General features: G+C 41.7%; 1 protein-coding gene across 2 annotated transcripts in view; it reads right to left on the reverse strand.

The window, feature by feature from the left end:
• Positions 1-16748, reverse strand: part of adcy5 (adenylate cyclase 5) — a 94001-nt gene that overhangs the window by 7598 nt on the left and 69655 nt on the right. The window contains exons 6-14 of one of the 2 annotated variants that reach the window (XM_015358457.2): positions 15643-15801; positions 14964-15105; positions 13638-13778; positions 8977-8999; positions 6296-6440; positions 4899-4996; positions 3987-4074; positions 1202-1318; positions 82-246 (exon numbers count right to left, since the gene is read on the reverse strand). In XM_015358457.2, coding sequence (XP_015213943.1) covers positions 82-246; positions 1202-1318; positions 3987-4074; positions 4899-4996; positions 6296-6440; positions 8977-8999; positions 13638-13778; positions 14964-15105; positions 15643-15801 — 1078 coding nt within the window. Of the gene's footprint in view, positions 1-81; positions 247-1201; positions 1319-3986; positions 4075-4898; positions 4997-6295; positions 6456-8976; positions 9000-13637; positions 13779-14963; positions 15106-15642; positions 15802-16748 lie in introns of both variants that reach the window. The other variant, XM_015358456.2, reaches the window with a different exon arrangement.

Here is a 16748-nt window from a genome sequence, read left to right on the forward strand (position 1 = left end):
TTGACACATTCAATGGCCCCTTTCAATGGCATGAACCTGTAAGACTGACGTCTACTTAAGGAGGGGCACAGAAAGACATACCTCTGGGAAACTACAGTTAGGCGACACACTCCCACAGAAGCCCTCGACAGTGTAAAGGGTGTAGTTGAAGCTGGAGCTGTAGACATGACATGCATTCACACTGCTGGGCTCAATGTTAAACTCCCTCCCCACACATGCCTGGATGTCCTTAGTGCTGCAGGTGAACTGAAAGACAAAAAAAGGAGCATGGGGAGGCAGCACAGGACAGGGCATCAGGTAAGAGCTACTGCAGCCTTCGTCAAAATAAATACTGTTGACTGAAGCACAGGCCGGGCTGTTTTGGTATGTGGATGTGGCATGTGTTTGTGGATACTGCATTTTTAAATAGATGTGCAGTCATGTCAAAAAACTTTCAGACCTTGTGCAAATCATGTGGGTTTCTTATTTAATGAAGTTGAATTTGTGTGTCTCAGAGTTTCTGATTTTTGTTTTTGCAAGGAGGTTGAAAACTTTATTTCCACCATACGAGAAAGACTGAACAAATAAAACACCTGTGCCTGAGTGGCACATGGTCAACACAGAAGAGTCTGCAAAACGATAATCATACAGAATCAGCTAACACAGTGTATTCATTGTTTAAGCTTGAGACTCTTTCTGATTACCATTCAAGCTTAAATCTACTGCACAACCTTGGTTTCACATCACATCCATCACAACTTCAATAGCACAGAGGACTCTGTCACCAGATTGGGGTGGCGGGTTGGAAATTCCAATCCAGAGGGAAGAGCATCACCTTCTGGTCCACTAATACTACAGATACAGTACATACAACTTTTGAGATCTCCCAACCCACTACTGAACAGAACCAGCCTGGCTTAGCTTCTGCGATCTGACAAAAACAGGCTATGAAGTAGTAATACTCTTGTCAAAAGTATGACTAGCCATCAAAATCAATTTCCTAACTTTCCTAAGGTGCTTCTAGAGTAGAGTAGTAGCACAACAGACCAGTAGCATCCTGCTGTAATGTATAGTTTTGTGACAAAAATTCAAACAAAATCCCTTGTATTGGAGACATCACATTCAAACTTCTGCAAACCATTTAGGTCCCAACACGTATCCTGTAAGTGTGGAGGTGTGTGGGAAAAAAACAACAACTTAGGGATTCAAGTAAGCAACCCACTATGTTGATAAAGGCTGAGAGAAAGACCAGGATGATTGTGAAAACTCCAACAAGCGTGCTGTTGATTCTGGACTGAACAATCTTCTTGGAGAGAGTTTGCAAAGGCACTGGAAACAGCTGTGGACACAAACAGAGCAATGTTAGAATAGTGTCTGCCTTTACTGGCAGTCACCAGATCCCCAGAAATTTCACAGACAGATCTTGAACTACAGTGCTGGGAAAGAATCAGTCTTTTTGCACCTTGTTTTATATACACAGTAATCTCATTTATCCAGTTGTGACTGTTATCCAGTATAATTATTACCTGTCAATGTTGACTTAAGAAAAAATGGGCCTGATCAGAAAATCTCTCATCACTTCTCCCTACTGCAGGATTTAGTTTTCATTGCGAAAGACATACACATCATTCAGGCTGTGTCGATTATTTTTTATGTGAATAGCTCACACAGTACCACGCCCTCTTACTCAATTATTTGAAATAATATTGTCTAACCATATAAATGCAACATCAATACTGTTTTTCCCTACAGTAAAAAAAAGGTTACAGTTTGTTAGGCAGGTGAAGCAGTGAACAGAACACAAATCACTTAACACTTTCAGATATAGCCAGCAGAGCTGGTTTGTGCTGCATGGTCACTACAAGAGAAGATTTATGGACACCTTTCTGTCACTGAGACCATGAGTTTGTTTGATGATATAGCTAAAACACAGAGAAAAAAGACAGATGCCCTCTAAAGGTGCCCTTTCCTCCTGATACAATCCAAGTTCATTAATATCGAGTGCTGAACTGTGGCTAAGCACTCCTTAGCTGATCTGTAATACTCCACACTCTTTTGGTCTGCAGAAGTGATTTCTGCTCAGGGCGAAAGTCACCAAAACAGATTTGTTATAATCAGCCTCATGTATAGCTGATAGAGAGCTGACCAAGAGCATGAGACCGAAGTGAAAGGAATGAATTAGACACGCAAGTGGAATTGACAGCATTGCATCATGGACTTGTGGGGTTATGAATCAAGGATAAACTGTAAATGAGCCATTTAAAAAAGCCCAGTACAGTATTAGACAGGAAGAGAGTTGAAAGACGATGGATGCACGATGAGGAAAACAGAGCAGTGAAGAGGCAATTAAAACCTGAGGCATGTGACATCTGAAGAAAATCAAACTGTCTGGACAACAGCAAATTAAAAAAACAGCATCACTCACAGGATAATTTGACTCGCTGTTCTCCTGTTGGTTAGCCCAAAGCAAAAATGAGTAAAAAGCAGTAGTAATAATGCTCTCATTTAACACTGGGTTGCAGCTAAACTGCAGGCTTGGCCAATGATGGAAATCAAGCTGAAATGAATGTGCTGTCAGGAAACTACAGAAGAGTAAATTAGGAAGCTAAGTGGCACCTGCTGGCGAAAGAGCAACATCTCAAGCCCTAGTACAGCTCTGCTCCTGTCATCCTGTGTGAACTTTCAACCCCTGGGTCTTGAAGATATAACATTAGGGTCTACACAGCTCCTCAGCTCGACACATGCTTAATTAAAGCCTCCTGAAACAGAACCAGACACCTGGCTTATCAAGTATGAAAATGTTTCCGTCATTGTCTTTTCACTTAAGTCAGAGTACCAAAATGAGTTGTAAAACCAATTAAGTAGAAATAAAATGTTTAGGTCATAGAAGATGGTGTGACTTCTCTGGCTTTTTGCCAACATTCAATAATCAGATCAGACACTGCTTTTCCAGGTTCACACTGATTTATTGACTTGGAAAATTATATAGTATTAAATAATTACCAGTCAATCGATGATATGCAACAAAAGTAGCTGCCTTTTTTCTCCCTCTACAGATTGCATTAAATTAAAAATGTGTTTTTTATATTATTAAGTGGGATTCACCCTTGGTTCTTGCCTGAATTTGAGCAAACTAGCATAGAAGAAAAGTCTAAAATCCAGGTTTAATTCTCCAGCGTTAATGACTCATTTTTCAACTTAGAAAGACAGAACAGTCTGGAAGCAGAGCAGCAGAGCAGCAGAGCAGCAGGACTTTCTGGGATGCCACGTGTAATGTCTGGCGCTACAGTCTCCACCAGGAGTCACAGACACAAGAACACACAGGACTGGCAGGGCAGTGGACTTTTCCACTTTCCCACTTCCAGTTCAGCACACTAGGCTGCCCTTTGAAGTAGTTTCACTTCCACCCAGCTCCTCTGCATGCAGGCTGAGAAAGGAAAACAACAGAAATGCCAAAACACATGAAGCCATGCACTCAACAGCGCGCCATGATTAAACACCTGGACAGGGATGAAATGGCATTGGTTTCCGACTCCTTTGTTTTTTAGCTCAGTCACTTGGCCTGCAAGTTGCTAGAAGATGCGGTGGAGTAGGGGCATGATCACGGAACACGGAGGGAAATCACAACCACATCCAGCCCGGTCCCTAGAGGGTCTTGCGAACTTGAAAAACACTCAAAACGTGTTGTACTGCACCTGCCTTTGTGACTCACATGGGCGTCCCTTGATCAGCACGCTGCTAACGCTGTCACACTGCTCCTTGGACAAAACTGAATCAAAAGGCAGCCTTGGCCCAAACACAGCGGAGTATCTCTCCATGTTGTTTTCACGTTGCAGAGCTGCAGAGACAGCCTGTAACTAGCTCACGTTCTGCCATTAGGATAATTTAAAAAACTGAGACGAATACCTCCGGATATTGATCTGTACAACTGAAATGAATCCCCCTGTATCTGGCCTCCCCGCTGATCTGTGGAGCAGGGAATGATGCTGGGCTTACAGATAACCTACCCCAAAGCAGGAGTACACCGCCGACACAAACATCACTGCCAGGAGGAGCAGCAGGCAGGTCACATAAAAGCCGATCATCAGCGACGAGCTGAGGGGTGGACAGATGAAAATGGTGAGAGGAGAGGGCTGGTATTCTTGAGGCAACTGAAATACCATTAGGGTCGCAGCATGAGCCAGCCAACAATTAAATCATAGGATATTCCACTGCTCTTATTAATTAGTGTGTTAATAAACATCTAATCAATCATGAGCTTGTTTCAGGCAGCATTATTTGACCTACGAGAGATCACATGCATCTTGATTCCAGACTGCTGCTGTTGACTTTTCTGTGACAACAACAACAAAATTAGCTTTGCCCCATCTAACGACCCACTGGGTTTCATACAGTTTTGAACCAACCACAACGCAGACCCAGCCACAGACTAAGTTCAGCAGCTGAGCCGCCTGCAAAGCTGTGAATTGAATGGATGGGTTGCCAGAACTTTTCTTAAACGGGCAGCAGGAGAACCGATATACAAGCCATGGATTGACGCTTGTATCTCCCGCTGCATTCATTTTTGTCTGCTTTTAAAATTTAAACAGTACCATCTATGAATGGTATATAATAGCTGTATTATCAGGTACTCTTCAGAGTCTGCAATGAAAACATAACTTGTGAGACCGTTAAGGCGCATTGCAGAGAAAAAACACTAATCCAGCCCAGATGGGATGAATGTAAAAGACCTAAGAACTATTTGGTACACCTCTTAAATCGGGAATTACTCGTTAAAATGGAGAAAAAAAAAGAATTCTGACATGTTGGCTATGTGGTGGTGTACAGTACGTTCCACTTTTCCCTTTCTTTTGTTGTTAAGACAAAATAAAGAACAGCTTGAATATGCGAGTGATTTTCAGAAGCAGGGCTCCACTCACCGCGGCACAATAACGATCTGTATGAAGCAGATGAAAAGGAAGACGAGAGAAACACAAGCCACATATGCCCCAAATCTGTCATCCACCTGCTTGGAATACTGCCAAAGGAAAGGAAACAGAGAGGAGAGCATGCCAGTGTTATTGCAAACTCATTCCGCACTTGACACAAGATAGAACTATATGAGCATTTAAGGGGCTCCTTAATGTTCATTGTGAATTATTCCAGACCTCACAACTGCTGACAGTACCATCCATCCAGCCAGAGATTTTTCTGACAGTTTTATCAGAGCTTGAATGCTTATGGATTTCACATTATTAACAGGGACTAAGTAAGCTCTTAAGACTCTCTAGTTTGGTAACAATGACCTTCATGTCCTCAAAGTGAAGAAAAAATCCATCTGCTGTGAAAAGGAAGAGCATTTCTAAAACCTGAGGTACAACACATGCAGCAGCTCACCCAAAAAAAACTGATACCAGAGATTAATAAATAATTGTTTTCTTATAATGAGAGGTTTTAAGTCAATGGATGAAAAACACTTCAGAACTCACCCCTATGCTATCTTGTAAAGGTTCTCCCACTGTTATTATGCTTGAAAAGCTGAATTGTGCTCATACAGTACATGACCAGATGCCATAAATGCCTGTTAGTAAACAGTGCAGCGTTTCCCAGTCTGAAGAGCTCATTGGCTACTTGCTGTGCCCATTTTATGGGAGAAGGTCAAACCCTCTCGTACCCTTCTACATAGGCCTTCATAGGAATATCTTGACGTCGGAGCACCCACTCACACATCTTCTCTTCCATCCCTGTCTCACTGGTGAGTAACGCCAATGACACAATTAATCTAATCCAATCATTTACTGTGCATCTCTTAGCATTTGGCCAAACTACTGAAGTACCCTTAGCGAATATTTGCAAAAGAATTTGAAAATACAATCATTTTGGTAGGCTATTAACATGCTCTTTACGGTGTAAGTACCAGTTTGTTCAAGACAGTGTGTAGTGCATATAGATAGATACTTTATTGATCCCGTGAGGGAAATTGCAGAAATTAGGATTATGAAAATATGAATTCAGAAATTAGGGTTTACTGTAAATACATAATAAATCCAGACACCAAAACCCACAAGATTTGAAACAGCACAACTAAAGGTGTTTTAAAAGATAACCCGACTTCAAAGGTGAAAAAGTTAGTCTTGTTTTCGAAAAGGCAGAGCACAGGTCTGCGTAGAACAATGTCCTGCCTCTTGGCCAGTATCACTGTAATTGAAGTTTACAGCCTTGACGATGACGATGCGAGTTCTGAATCCTTTTGTTTGGGAATGACAAAAACCACATGAATCAGACCTGGCAACACTGACTACCTGAGGTTCACAACAGCCCTTAAGGCTGCTTCTACCTTTTTCTCCAGATCTGGCTCCCGGAAGGTCAACAGGAACTTCTTCACATGCTCCGAGCGCAGTCGGTCAATACTCCTCGCATCAATGGCACGGCCCAGGAACTCGTCCACCTCATCTTCTGGATTCATGTTTTCCTGGGTATTTCTGAAAATGAAATGCCTAGATAACACAAGACGTGACGTTTTTTTTAAACCAATGTGGTAACTCTCAGTCGATTCAGGCTGTGTCTTTATTCAATCAGGTGCTTCACCAATTGCTGTGTGCCACTGTCATCGACAAACACTGACAGGTTTATGTCTGATTTTATGTATCAGCCAGGGAAATGATTCACTACGACAGCCAAGCAGAATTAGTCTGATGCTACCTTTTTTGAAAATGAGGAATTCTCAAGGACTGGATTAGGAGTGCGAACAAAGGTTTGTGCTATTCTTAGAGAGCAATCAGTGTGCATATTTGCTTCCTTTTGAAAAAAAAAAGAATGGTGAGCACAGTCTGCTTTTAGTTTTTGCAGATATTAATTTTATCAAAATTATCCTGAGCTGAAAGCACGATTGCTCACCAATACTGAATGTTCTCGTTATTTACAAAAGGAACACAGACATGAGTCCATGGCTACATGACACATAGAAATGCGTTTAAATTCAAATTGACGAATTACAGCTAAGATGTAAAATCGCAGCTGTGACTGACTGATACACGCTCAGAAAATAACCCCAAAATACATGAAGACAGTAGGGTCTCGACATGACATTGGCCAACTCGCTCATTCACAATCCGGGCTGGCCGACAGGGTTCTGCACAGGAGTAGGGTGGGGTGACACTGAGCCAAAGGCTGTAAACCGCAGTTTCCACATGAACTGGGCCACAGCTAGTGAGAGCCTCCCCCTGCCCCTGCGCACGTACCGACTACCCCGCAGCTCGGCCTGGTCCCGTTGGTAAACTGGAACTAGCAGTGCCGGGCCGGTGCTGGCTGCGAGGACAATGACATCCCGGAGACGACCTGACAGGCTCACCTGCGGTTTCATTGCCCCCTTTCACTCCAGTAGAGTACTAGTCACAGAGGCGGGGGGAGAAAATGCAGACACTCACTGGACCCGGAGGATGGATTCAAGCTGTTTATTTTAGCTGATTAATATACGTTTGTGATCACTGTTGTTTTTTGTTTCGTTGATCAATGTTATTTTCACTTCATCTTAAAACCAATGCATTAATGCTTTAATGATCACATAAAGGAGGGTTACTCATACTATATGCAGTAGTACGTCACGCGACAGCATGGGGGTGGGCTTCGTTGTATGCGAATCAGGCTATTTGCGACAGCTCTTTGCAGTGAACCCTCACAAATGTCGAGACCCTACTGCAGTTGGTTAAGGAGGTTATAGTCCACTTTACAGATGAAAGAGGACTATGTAAGGTACCTCTGGTCAACCATTCTTTAATAATTGCATAGCAATGTAATTATTTTAATAAACAATTATTAATGGATACAATGATTGGTGAATCATGCAAATTTCCATATTGACATTTGGGCTTCCTGATGTTCCTGATGAGCCTTTTGATTTAAAACAGTAATCATTTACAATCAAATGACTGATCTCATAAATGGTTTAGTAAGCGTTTTATTAACACTAAAATATTTTTTTTTCTACTTCATTTGAAGATTATTTTTTAAAAAGCACACATGCTTAAACATGCACTTTTTCAGCAGGATTTGGCAATGTTGTATCAGTATCCAGCTTTACAAATCTAAAAGCTTATATATGGAGACATTGTATCTTATTCTCTGCACATTTCTGGCCTTTGTGGTTAGATTTTTAATTCTACGATCTAACACTATAAAATCCTTTGCAAAAGCAACAAGGGAAATCTTAGTTACTGCTTTTTAAGTAAGACTACTTTAAACCAAGGGGTTGAACAATGCTGGTTTTTCCCTGCAGGATAGTATAGCTGCACAGCTATTGTATTTGTATTTCTTTGATCAGATCTCACTAGAAATGGCCCAGAGGTTTTGCTTGGAGGTAGCAGTCCAAGTTTCAATCGCATTCAGGGGAGCAAAGATCTTCAATTTCCCACGTACCAAACTGAATACCAAGACATCTAAGAACTCGTCTCGTATTTACAGAAATCAGGTCGTAAAAGCAGATAGCAAAAGCAAAGATTGCACATTTGTTTTTGTGTGTTTCAAATGCTCTTTTTTATATTTTTCCTTTTTATTAGATTTTTATTTTTTTTTCTGTTCACATTCATAAGGCCAGAAACCCTTCTGATGCCAAACATCTATACTGGCTATATACTTATTTTTAAACATGCTAAAGCTAAAAAGTGCATCGATTGACACAATCTCATGCAGCCCTCATCCAATCTCATGCAGCCCAAATTCCAAACAAGCAGCCTCATACTACTACTACTACACTATTGCTACACTAGAAAGATACCATCACTCCAGCCACATTTCAATTTCACCCGATGGAGGAAGGACTGTAACTGTGAGATTAGCCGTTTTCTTATACACCATGTGCATATTGCTGGCCACGATACACAGCACATTTGGCAATTCAGTTAATGTGCATAATCTCCACAGACCTTTTTCAGCCCATATAGGGGATGACAAGTTCTAATTGATTAGCAGCCATTAGCCTTCAGCATAATTCACATGTGAAACGGAGTGTATTTTACTCACTTGTCCTTGGGATCCTCAAAGCCCTGCAAACAGAGAGAACAAATGCAATCAGTGGTGAAGAGAGAGGGACCTTGACTCCCTCAACCAAAAGACAAAGCACCATGTATGGGATTTTAGTATCTCTATTCACAGTTCAGTTATGTAGTCTTGGCATGAAACAGAAGTCACCTGCTCTGCTTATCATAAATCACTTAAAAGCATCTATTAAGTCTTCCCAAAATCAATGAAGGAAAAAAAGGGACGGAGCGGTGGCTCTGTTGCTCAGGATCTGTGCCTGTGGCTGGAAGGTTGCCGGTTCAAATCCCGCAGCCAGCAGAGGAATCCTACTCCGTTGGGCCCCTGAGCAAGGCTTCAGGGGTGCTGTACAATGGCGGACCCTAGGCTCTGACTCCAGGCTCTCTCCCTGTCTGTGTGTCTCATGGAGAGCAGGCTGGGGTATGTGAAAAGATAATTTCTAATGCAAGAAATTGTAAAGGGTTAATAAAGTGATGATGTTGTTGGTTGTTGTTAAAGGGAGTTGATCAGAATACACGCAAGAAAAACACTTGCAAATCTGTACATATCTTTACAAAAACTATATTTTTCGTTTTACTATGTGTCTAGAACAAACTGCCCTCCTTCGAATATGAACTGTTGATCAGCCCACTTTGAACTTTTGTTCTGATGTTCTGTGCATAAGGGTCTCGGAAACTGCCAGTCGTGGATGAAACGACACACAGCGTTCGTTAAAACTGATTGACTACTGATGCAATACTGCCACCTTCTGGAGCAAAGCAACAGCTGCTAGAGAAATGTCTGCTACAACACTATGCTCAGAAAAGTAAATGAAGACACGAGACCTAACAGTATTTCCTTAAAAGAATAAATAAAAAAGTAAATGAAGCCTATATAATACCAATACATATTTCTATGGTTTGTTTCATTCTGTAGAACAGATTTTTAGAATCTGAAAACACAATCTACTCAGTGCTCAGCATTTTAAAACATTAACCCTCTTCAAATGCAAATACCATATAGTGTAGAACTTTATTCAAGTCCCAAAGATGATTAAATGAAGAAATAGTTCTATAGGACCTAATCTGTCTTCTAATGCAGATAACTGTTATCTGTTCTGAAAGCCCTGTAAATAAACATACTGCATACAGTACAAAACGGTAAAACGCTTTGTGTATATATATATAATTGAAATATCTTTCCACAAAAGCTATGTCCCAAAAACATTTAAATATTCAATACACCATAAGATGAGCTGTTCATGTACCGTAACAACTTCATAGGATCCACAAGTGCTTTGGATTTATACAAAAGGGAAGCTTTAATTCTGTCTGATGAAACAATGCCTATACAGTAACACTAAGCATTTGGTTCATTTATGCAATCTTCTAAACTAGTCTTCTTGGAAATACTCTGTATTTTCACAAAACAACATCAGTGTAATCGGTATGAGAGCACAGCACGTAGGGATGGGCATCTTGCTTCACTGGAGACTGAGAACGACACGCTATCTGTCAACCCAATGGGGTCAAACTGCCTTTTCTGCTGTCTACTCTAGGCGCCTACACAGAAGATCAAACAAGGGCTTGGCTCTGCTGTTTTATTCAGCATAAAGAACACAATGTTTTTATTAAATATTTCCATTCAAAGAGGAAAATAAAAATGTAGAAATGACAACATTAGTGTACATTATGCTGACATGAGCAAGACAGTTTTTGAAAATACTTAGTACTAGTGTATAAAACATGATGGACCTTAACTGTGGTAAACCTGCTGAGAAAACAATGGCATGGAGTTTCCATCCAGTAAGAAATGAAGAATTGTTCTTTTTTTGGAAGACGTTATTAAAAAGGCATGAAAAATCCTCATTTATACTCATACATTGCCAGTTGATCCTCCTCACACAGGATCATGCTGTGTGAGATTGAAAAGATGGAAGAGAAGACAGATCTCAATTACTGTACTGCTACTTGGTGTTTGCAACACAGAAGGTCACATTTGAAGTCCATGTGAGTGCATAACTGCAGCATTTATAGAGATAAACAGAATTGGGTGACTCATCATGTGATTGATTTAAATCAGAAGGAGATGTTTGAGAAAAAAACTCACTCTGCAGCACCTATTTTTGTTTTAGTTCGCCGGAGAATTTTAATGATGTTTTTGCATAATTTTACTTCATTTTATTTGCTGCAGCTTGAATTTACTTATTTTTGTGACCTACACAGATTATGTAAGCGTTCCCACCAACGTGTAGGATCATATCCTCTAGTAAACAAATACTGGACTGAACCGGGAGTCAAACATTTATGATAATTCGCCTTCATTAAAACTCCAAAAATCGAATGATGGGGGGGGAGATTTTAAAAGTGTGCCATCACACAAAATTTTGTTTCAGAGAAAAGGACCTTATTCTGATATTAAAATTTAAACTTGTAAAAGTTCTGCTTTAATAAAGAATATCAATTTCCCTCAATACCTCCTCCGCCTCAAGCACCAACAGTTTGACACCCACGTAAGCTGATCCAGATGTACTCTTCTCCCACACCCTGTGTAAACTCATTAATACCCTTCACTGTGAATGGAAAAGATGTGCAAACGCCAGCCTGAAAGACTATCAGGAAATCGGGTAACTACTGTAAGAGAAGAACAACCATTTTTGTAATGAAATTGTCTGTGTACTCGCCATAATTGACTACTCCTGCTGAGAAAAATACCAAACCCACCAAGTCAAAACAAGGGCTAATTACAGCTTTCAAGGTTGCTGATTAAACCCCAAATGACACCATGCAACATATTCCTGCATTATGTAATCATCCTGTTCTCCGTGGAACTGCAGAGTAAATGGAAAAATAGTCAGATTGAAATCAACCGGAATCGTACCAGTAAGGAGTCGTGTCATAGGGTGTAACTCTTTGCAGCTTCAAAAGACTCTGCGCTGTACGATAAAAGTCATTTTAAAGAACGGGGCTGAAAGTCAGGCCCGGTGCATTTTATAACCACTTTATCCAGTTCAGGGTTGTGGGGGGAGCCGGAGCCTATCCTGGCCAGCAATGGGTACAAGGCAGGGTACACCCTGGATGGGACACCAGTCCATCACAGGGCAACACACAGACACACACACTCACACCAGGGCCAGTTTTCCCAGAAGCCAGCTAACCTATCTGTATGTCTGTGGACTCCAGGAGGAAACTGGAGCACCAAGAGGAAACCCACGCGAACACAGGGAGAACATACAAGCTCCACACAGACAGCACCCCAGGGATTGAACCCAGAGATCCAGCACTGCAATTCAGCAATCCTAACCCACCACCATGGTGCCACCATGACAAAATATGGACAGCCCCACAAAGTGTCTTTCTTTTCACAGTCCTCATTCGGTGAGAGACAGAAATGAGATGATTGATTTCCTTTCTCTGTTGCCATGAGTCTAAGCCTCTCTCTTATTCAGTTCGCACTGCTGTAGGTGGAGAGAACTACTAGTCACGCAAGCATGGGAGGAGGTTATACTGCAGCACAGGACAGACCCCGTTTCTTTCAGAATCATGACTCAGAAAAGGTAAACCAGCAAAAAAAACTACAGCATAGAGAGAAAAACGATTTCCCAAATTTTAGGAATCAATTAATCATCGTATTTATACAGGGCTTTTCATTCCAAGGACCAGAAAGCTATTTACAAATTAGGAGGCTCAATGTAAATACACCATATACAGTACCCCCTGCCCCACTGAAGAGCAGCCCCCCTTGGGTGATACTCGGCAGCCCCACTGCACAGCAGATCAGGGGGAGGAGAGAGAAACTGCTCCTCCAGCTGAATTAAGGAGGAACTTTAGGGAGGTCGGGTTGTACAAGCCCAGAGTGGAATTCAGCCAGGAAACCAGGGTGAACTTAATAGACCAAGTCAGGACCTCAGTTAAACATATGGGGGTAAAAGAGCTGCATACCGTATGTTGCTACATGCCAGCAGCCATATCACCCTGCAGCTCACAACTGGCAGCCTACCAAAGGTCAGCAGGTGTGAGCCTGGTCAGTACCTGGAGGGGAGACCTCCTGGGAAAAACTAAGGCCGCTGCTGGAAGAGGTGTTAGTGGGGCCAGCAGGGGGCATTCACCCTGCAGTCTGTGTGGGTCCTAATGCTCCAGTATAATGATGGGGACACTATACTGTAAAAAGGCGCCGTCCTTCAGATGAGATGTAAAACTGAGTTCCTGACTTCCTGTGGACATTAAAAACCACGGTGTTTCTTGAAAAAAAGTCCTGGCCAAATTTCCCCCTGGACTTTACCAATCATGGCCTCCTAATAATCCCCATCTCTTAACTGGCTTCATCACTCTGTTCTCCTCCACACTGAGAGCTGGTGTGTGAGGAGTGTACTGGTGCACTATGGCTGCCGTCACATCATCCAGGTGGGGCTGCACACTGGTGGTGGTGGAGGAGAGTCCCCATTACTTGTAAAGCGCTTTGAGTGGAGTGTCCAGAATAGCGCTACAACAGTGTAAGCAATTATTATTGCTACATATGAATAATTCTGACACTATTGCAGTATTTGGTGTAGTGAATAATAAATACAGAGTTGTTTGTCTTCAACAAAGAAAAAAAATAAAACTGATGAAACTGGTGGCTTTCTGGAGGATTCCTCCTGACTGGATGCTGGTGCAGCAGGTCCTTACCATTCTCTTCATCTCCTTGGAGACCTGGTTAGTGCTCAGGTGGTTGTAGAAGGGTCTGTCTGAGCACCAGTGGGCTGTGTTGTGGCTGACGGAGTTGGTGCGCTGCCTGTTTATCTTCGCGATCATGGCCTTCTCCTCTTTCTGCGACAGAAAACACACTGTTCAAACTGCCAAAGCGAGGACAAAGCTTGAGACCTGATTTTGTATGAGAGTATGGGTGTCAGCCAAATGAAAAAGGTTAGCATTCATCTTGGAAAACATGACCATTTACTCTTTTTAGACTAAGTCACATCACATGCAGCCATTATAGACTCCTAGGCACAAGCGTAAAATCACGAACAAAGACAGTAAAGAACTTGTGCTATTGTAGGTCTTTATGGTTAATTACCATACAATAATGAAGGCAGTCTGCCTTATTCCAAGTGTGTACAAAAGTTGCATGAAAAAACAAAATAAGAGCTCTCCTAATAAATCTTAGTGGATTTGCATTTCGAAATCTATTCCAAAGGTAAGAATGACTGTAGTTCCAGACACATAAAGCAAGATTTTGATTTTGAGTGATACTGAACAGCCAGGTGCTTTGTAATATTGATATCAATTTATCTTTAAGGCTTCTCAACAGATGTCAGTGTAACAGCTTCCAATTGGCTATTATGATCAAGCCAGTCACCGACTAACAAAGTAAAATACCATCCGTGACAGTTATGACATTTGGGGAATGGTCACATCTGTTTTGCTTAACAATGACAGACTCCCTGAAACTGAAGAAACCATTGTTTAAGTCAGTCATAAAGAGGCCACCTTTCTTAAAGTAGAAGAATGAGTAATCACAGTGGCAACCTTCCTTGACTGTGTTTGACTTTCTCATAAACCACTGTTTCAGTGTAAACTGGACCTACACTGAAGCAATTGGAAAAATGACCCTATCACCATGGTTTAGAATGATGCAATTCAGTCCTGAGCAGACGGTAAATGAGCAGTTGTGTTGCACACAAAAGTACACTAGGCAAGATGAGCTAATACCGAGACAAAAACCAAAGACTCTGTTTCACTCATGTTAGGGGTCATAAATCTTTAATTATCAAAACTGCAACTTATGAATTTGAATCATGAGGCAAAATTTGTGATGCGTGGAATGTGTCGATTGGATTAGCCAAGTTCCAGCCAGAGAAAAGACCCCTGCTCTTTCCTGAGTCGTAATTCCTAAAAACAAACAGAAGATCACTGCACATTGTGACAAGAGACCACATTCCCCTCATGAGATTTCAATAAAAATCAACAACTCTGAAGAGCGTGAAACAATGACTTCATTCTGGAAATACCCACTCGCTTTTGACTGCACCCAACAATGAGGTAGGTTTCGATGTTGTGTTTCTTCAAGTAGGCATTCCTCTCTCCTCCGAAACCTGGCTCTACGTCATAGTCGCCATTAAGGTAGTTCAGGGTGGCCTTTGTTATATGGATACGCCTAAAATGACAGAAACACAAATGCATTTGCTAAAATACACAATTCATAATGACAGGCCCTAATGAGATTTACATTTTATAGACATGAACAATTAGCCCCGTGTAAATCTAGAGGCTCAAGATGAGGCAGAGGCTTGGCAACAAGCAAAGTGGATCAATGTTATTTAGTCACTTTTTCATGATGCTTTAAAAAACATTAAACGATTTTAGCAGTGTTTTCATGGAGTGTGGTACAGAAATATACAAAATAAAAATTAATGAATAATCTAAAATTAGAGTGCTATCATTTATAATGCGACCTTTAGACTCCTGAAACTGGAGGAGCTTGAGTCCTATAGTGCAGATTTATCATATGATCATAGCTTGAAGCGTGGAATGGCAAATAATTCCATTTTGCTTGGCAACAGCTGATCCTAATGAACTCAGGAATGACTGCAGCTGGGGGAGCCCAGAGGGTTCGACTGTCATCGCTGCCCCCGGCATTTCCTCAGCGTGCTGCTCGTCGACGGCGGACGTGGACAGGGAGGAAGGAACCCACCCGGCTCGGCCTCCTGCCTCCATCTGGTTGGCCAGGGTGACGTCATTGGACCAGACGTCAAACTGCCACTTGCGCAGTCCCAGCACCCCGCAGTGCACGCGCCCGCTGTGGATCCCCACTCGCATGTTCACGTTGACCCCGGTGACCTCCCGCACCAGCCTGCACACAGCACACACGGCAGACAGACAGACAGACAAGGAACTAATGGATCTTCGTTTCGTTGCCATAGAGTCAATAATGCACACACACACACGCTGGATGGACAGCATGCTGAATAGTGAAGGTTTCTTGTTCTTCACACCGCAATTTCTAAGCTACACATACAAACACACACACTTACACACATACGCACACACTCAAGCATACACATCTCTATACACATACGCACACACTCAAGCACACACATACACAAGCCCACACATACAATCACACTCACTTACACACACTCAAGCACACACATACACACACTCAAACACACACAAACACATACATACACAAAATAGACTAACCTAAATGACATAACCTAGTCTTACAATAAAGGCAGTCTTGTGGAGCCACCTACCTAGATAAGAAAGATCAGAATGTTCTGTCTCCCACTACTAACACGCTGATAAATGACAAAAAAAAGTTCAATAGTATCAACATTCACTATCTGACTTCTCTTTTATCCTCTCAGTATGAATAAGCGAAAGGCTGCCATTGACCATCATAAAGAACACTCAGTCCTGCTACTGTTCTGATTCTAAAGCCAATCTGTGAAAGGAGCTCTTCGTAAGGACAGTCTGAACTTTTCATTCCCCCATTTCATAACTGAGAAAGAATCTAAAACTAAAAGGGCATATCAATATGCTCATTTTTTTCTTACTTAACCCTCTTTGAATGCCAAACACAAATAACCCTTAAAAAGTGCCAATTACATTTACGTGGCCTAAACTTTTAATGTATTCCCCGCCACAGGCAATGCTTATGCTTTTAATTAAAACTCTGTAGCTACCAATTTACAAATGGTCTCCAAACTTCCAAACAATTAATATTACTAAAGAAAAGATCATGTTCAGACATTATTATATGTGATCTATAGAGATTGTCTTCATTTCTAACGTCAC

This window comes from Lepisosteus oculatus, chromosome 12 (genome assembly GCF_040954835.1).
Source record: "Lepisosteus oculatus isolate fLepOcu1 chromosome 12, fLepOcu1.hap2, whole genome shotgun sequence".
In the NCBI taxonomy this organism is placed as follows: domain Eukaryota; kingdom Metazoa; phylum Chordata; class Actinopteri; order Semionotiformes; family Lepisosteidae; genus Lepisosteus; species Lepisosteus oculatus.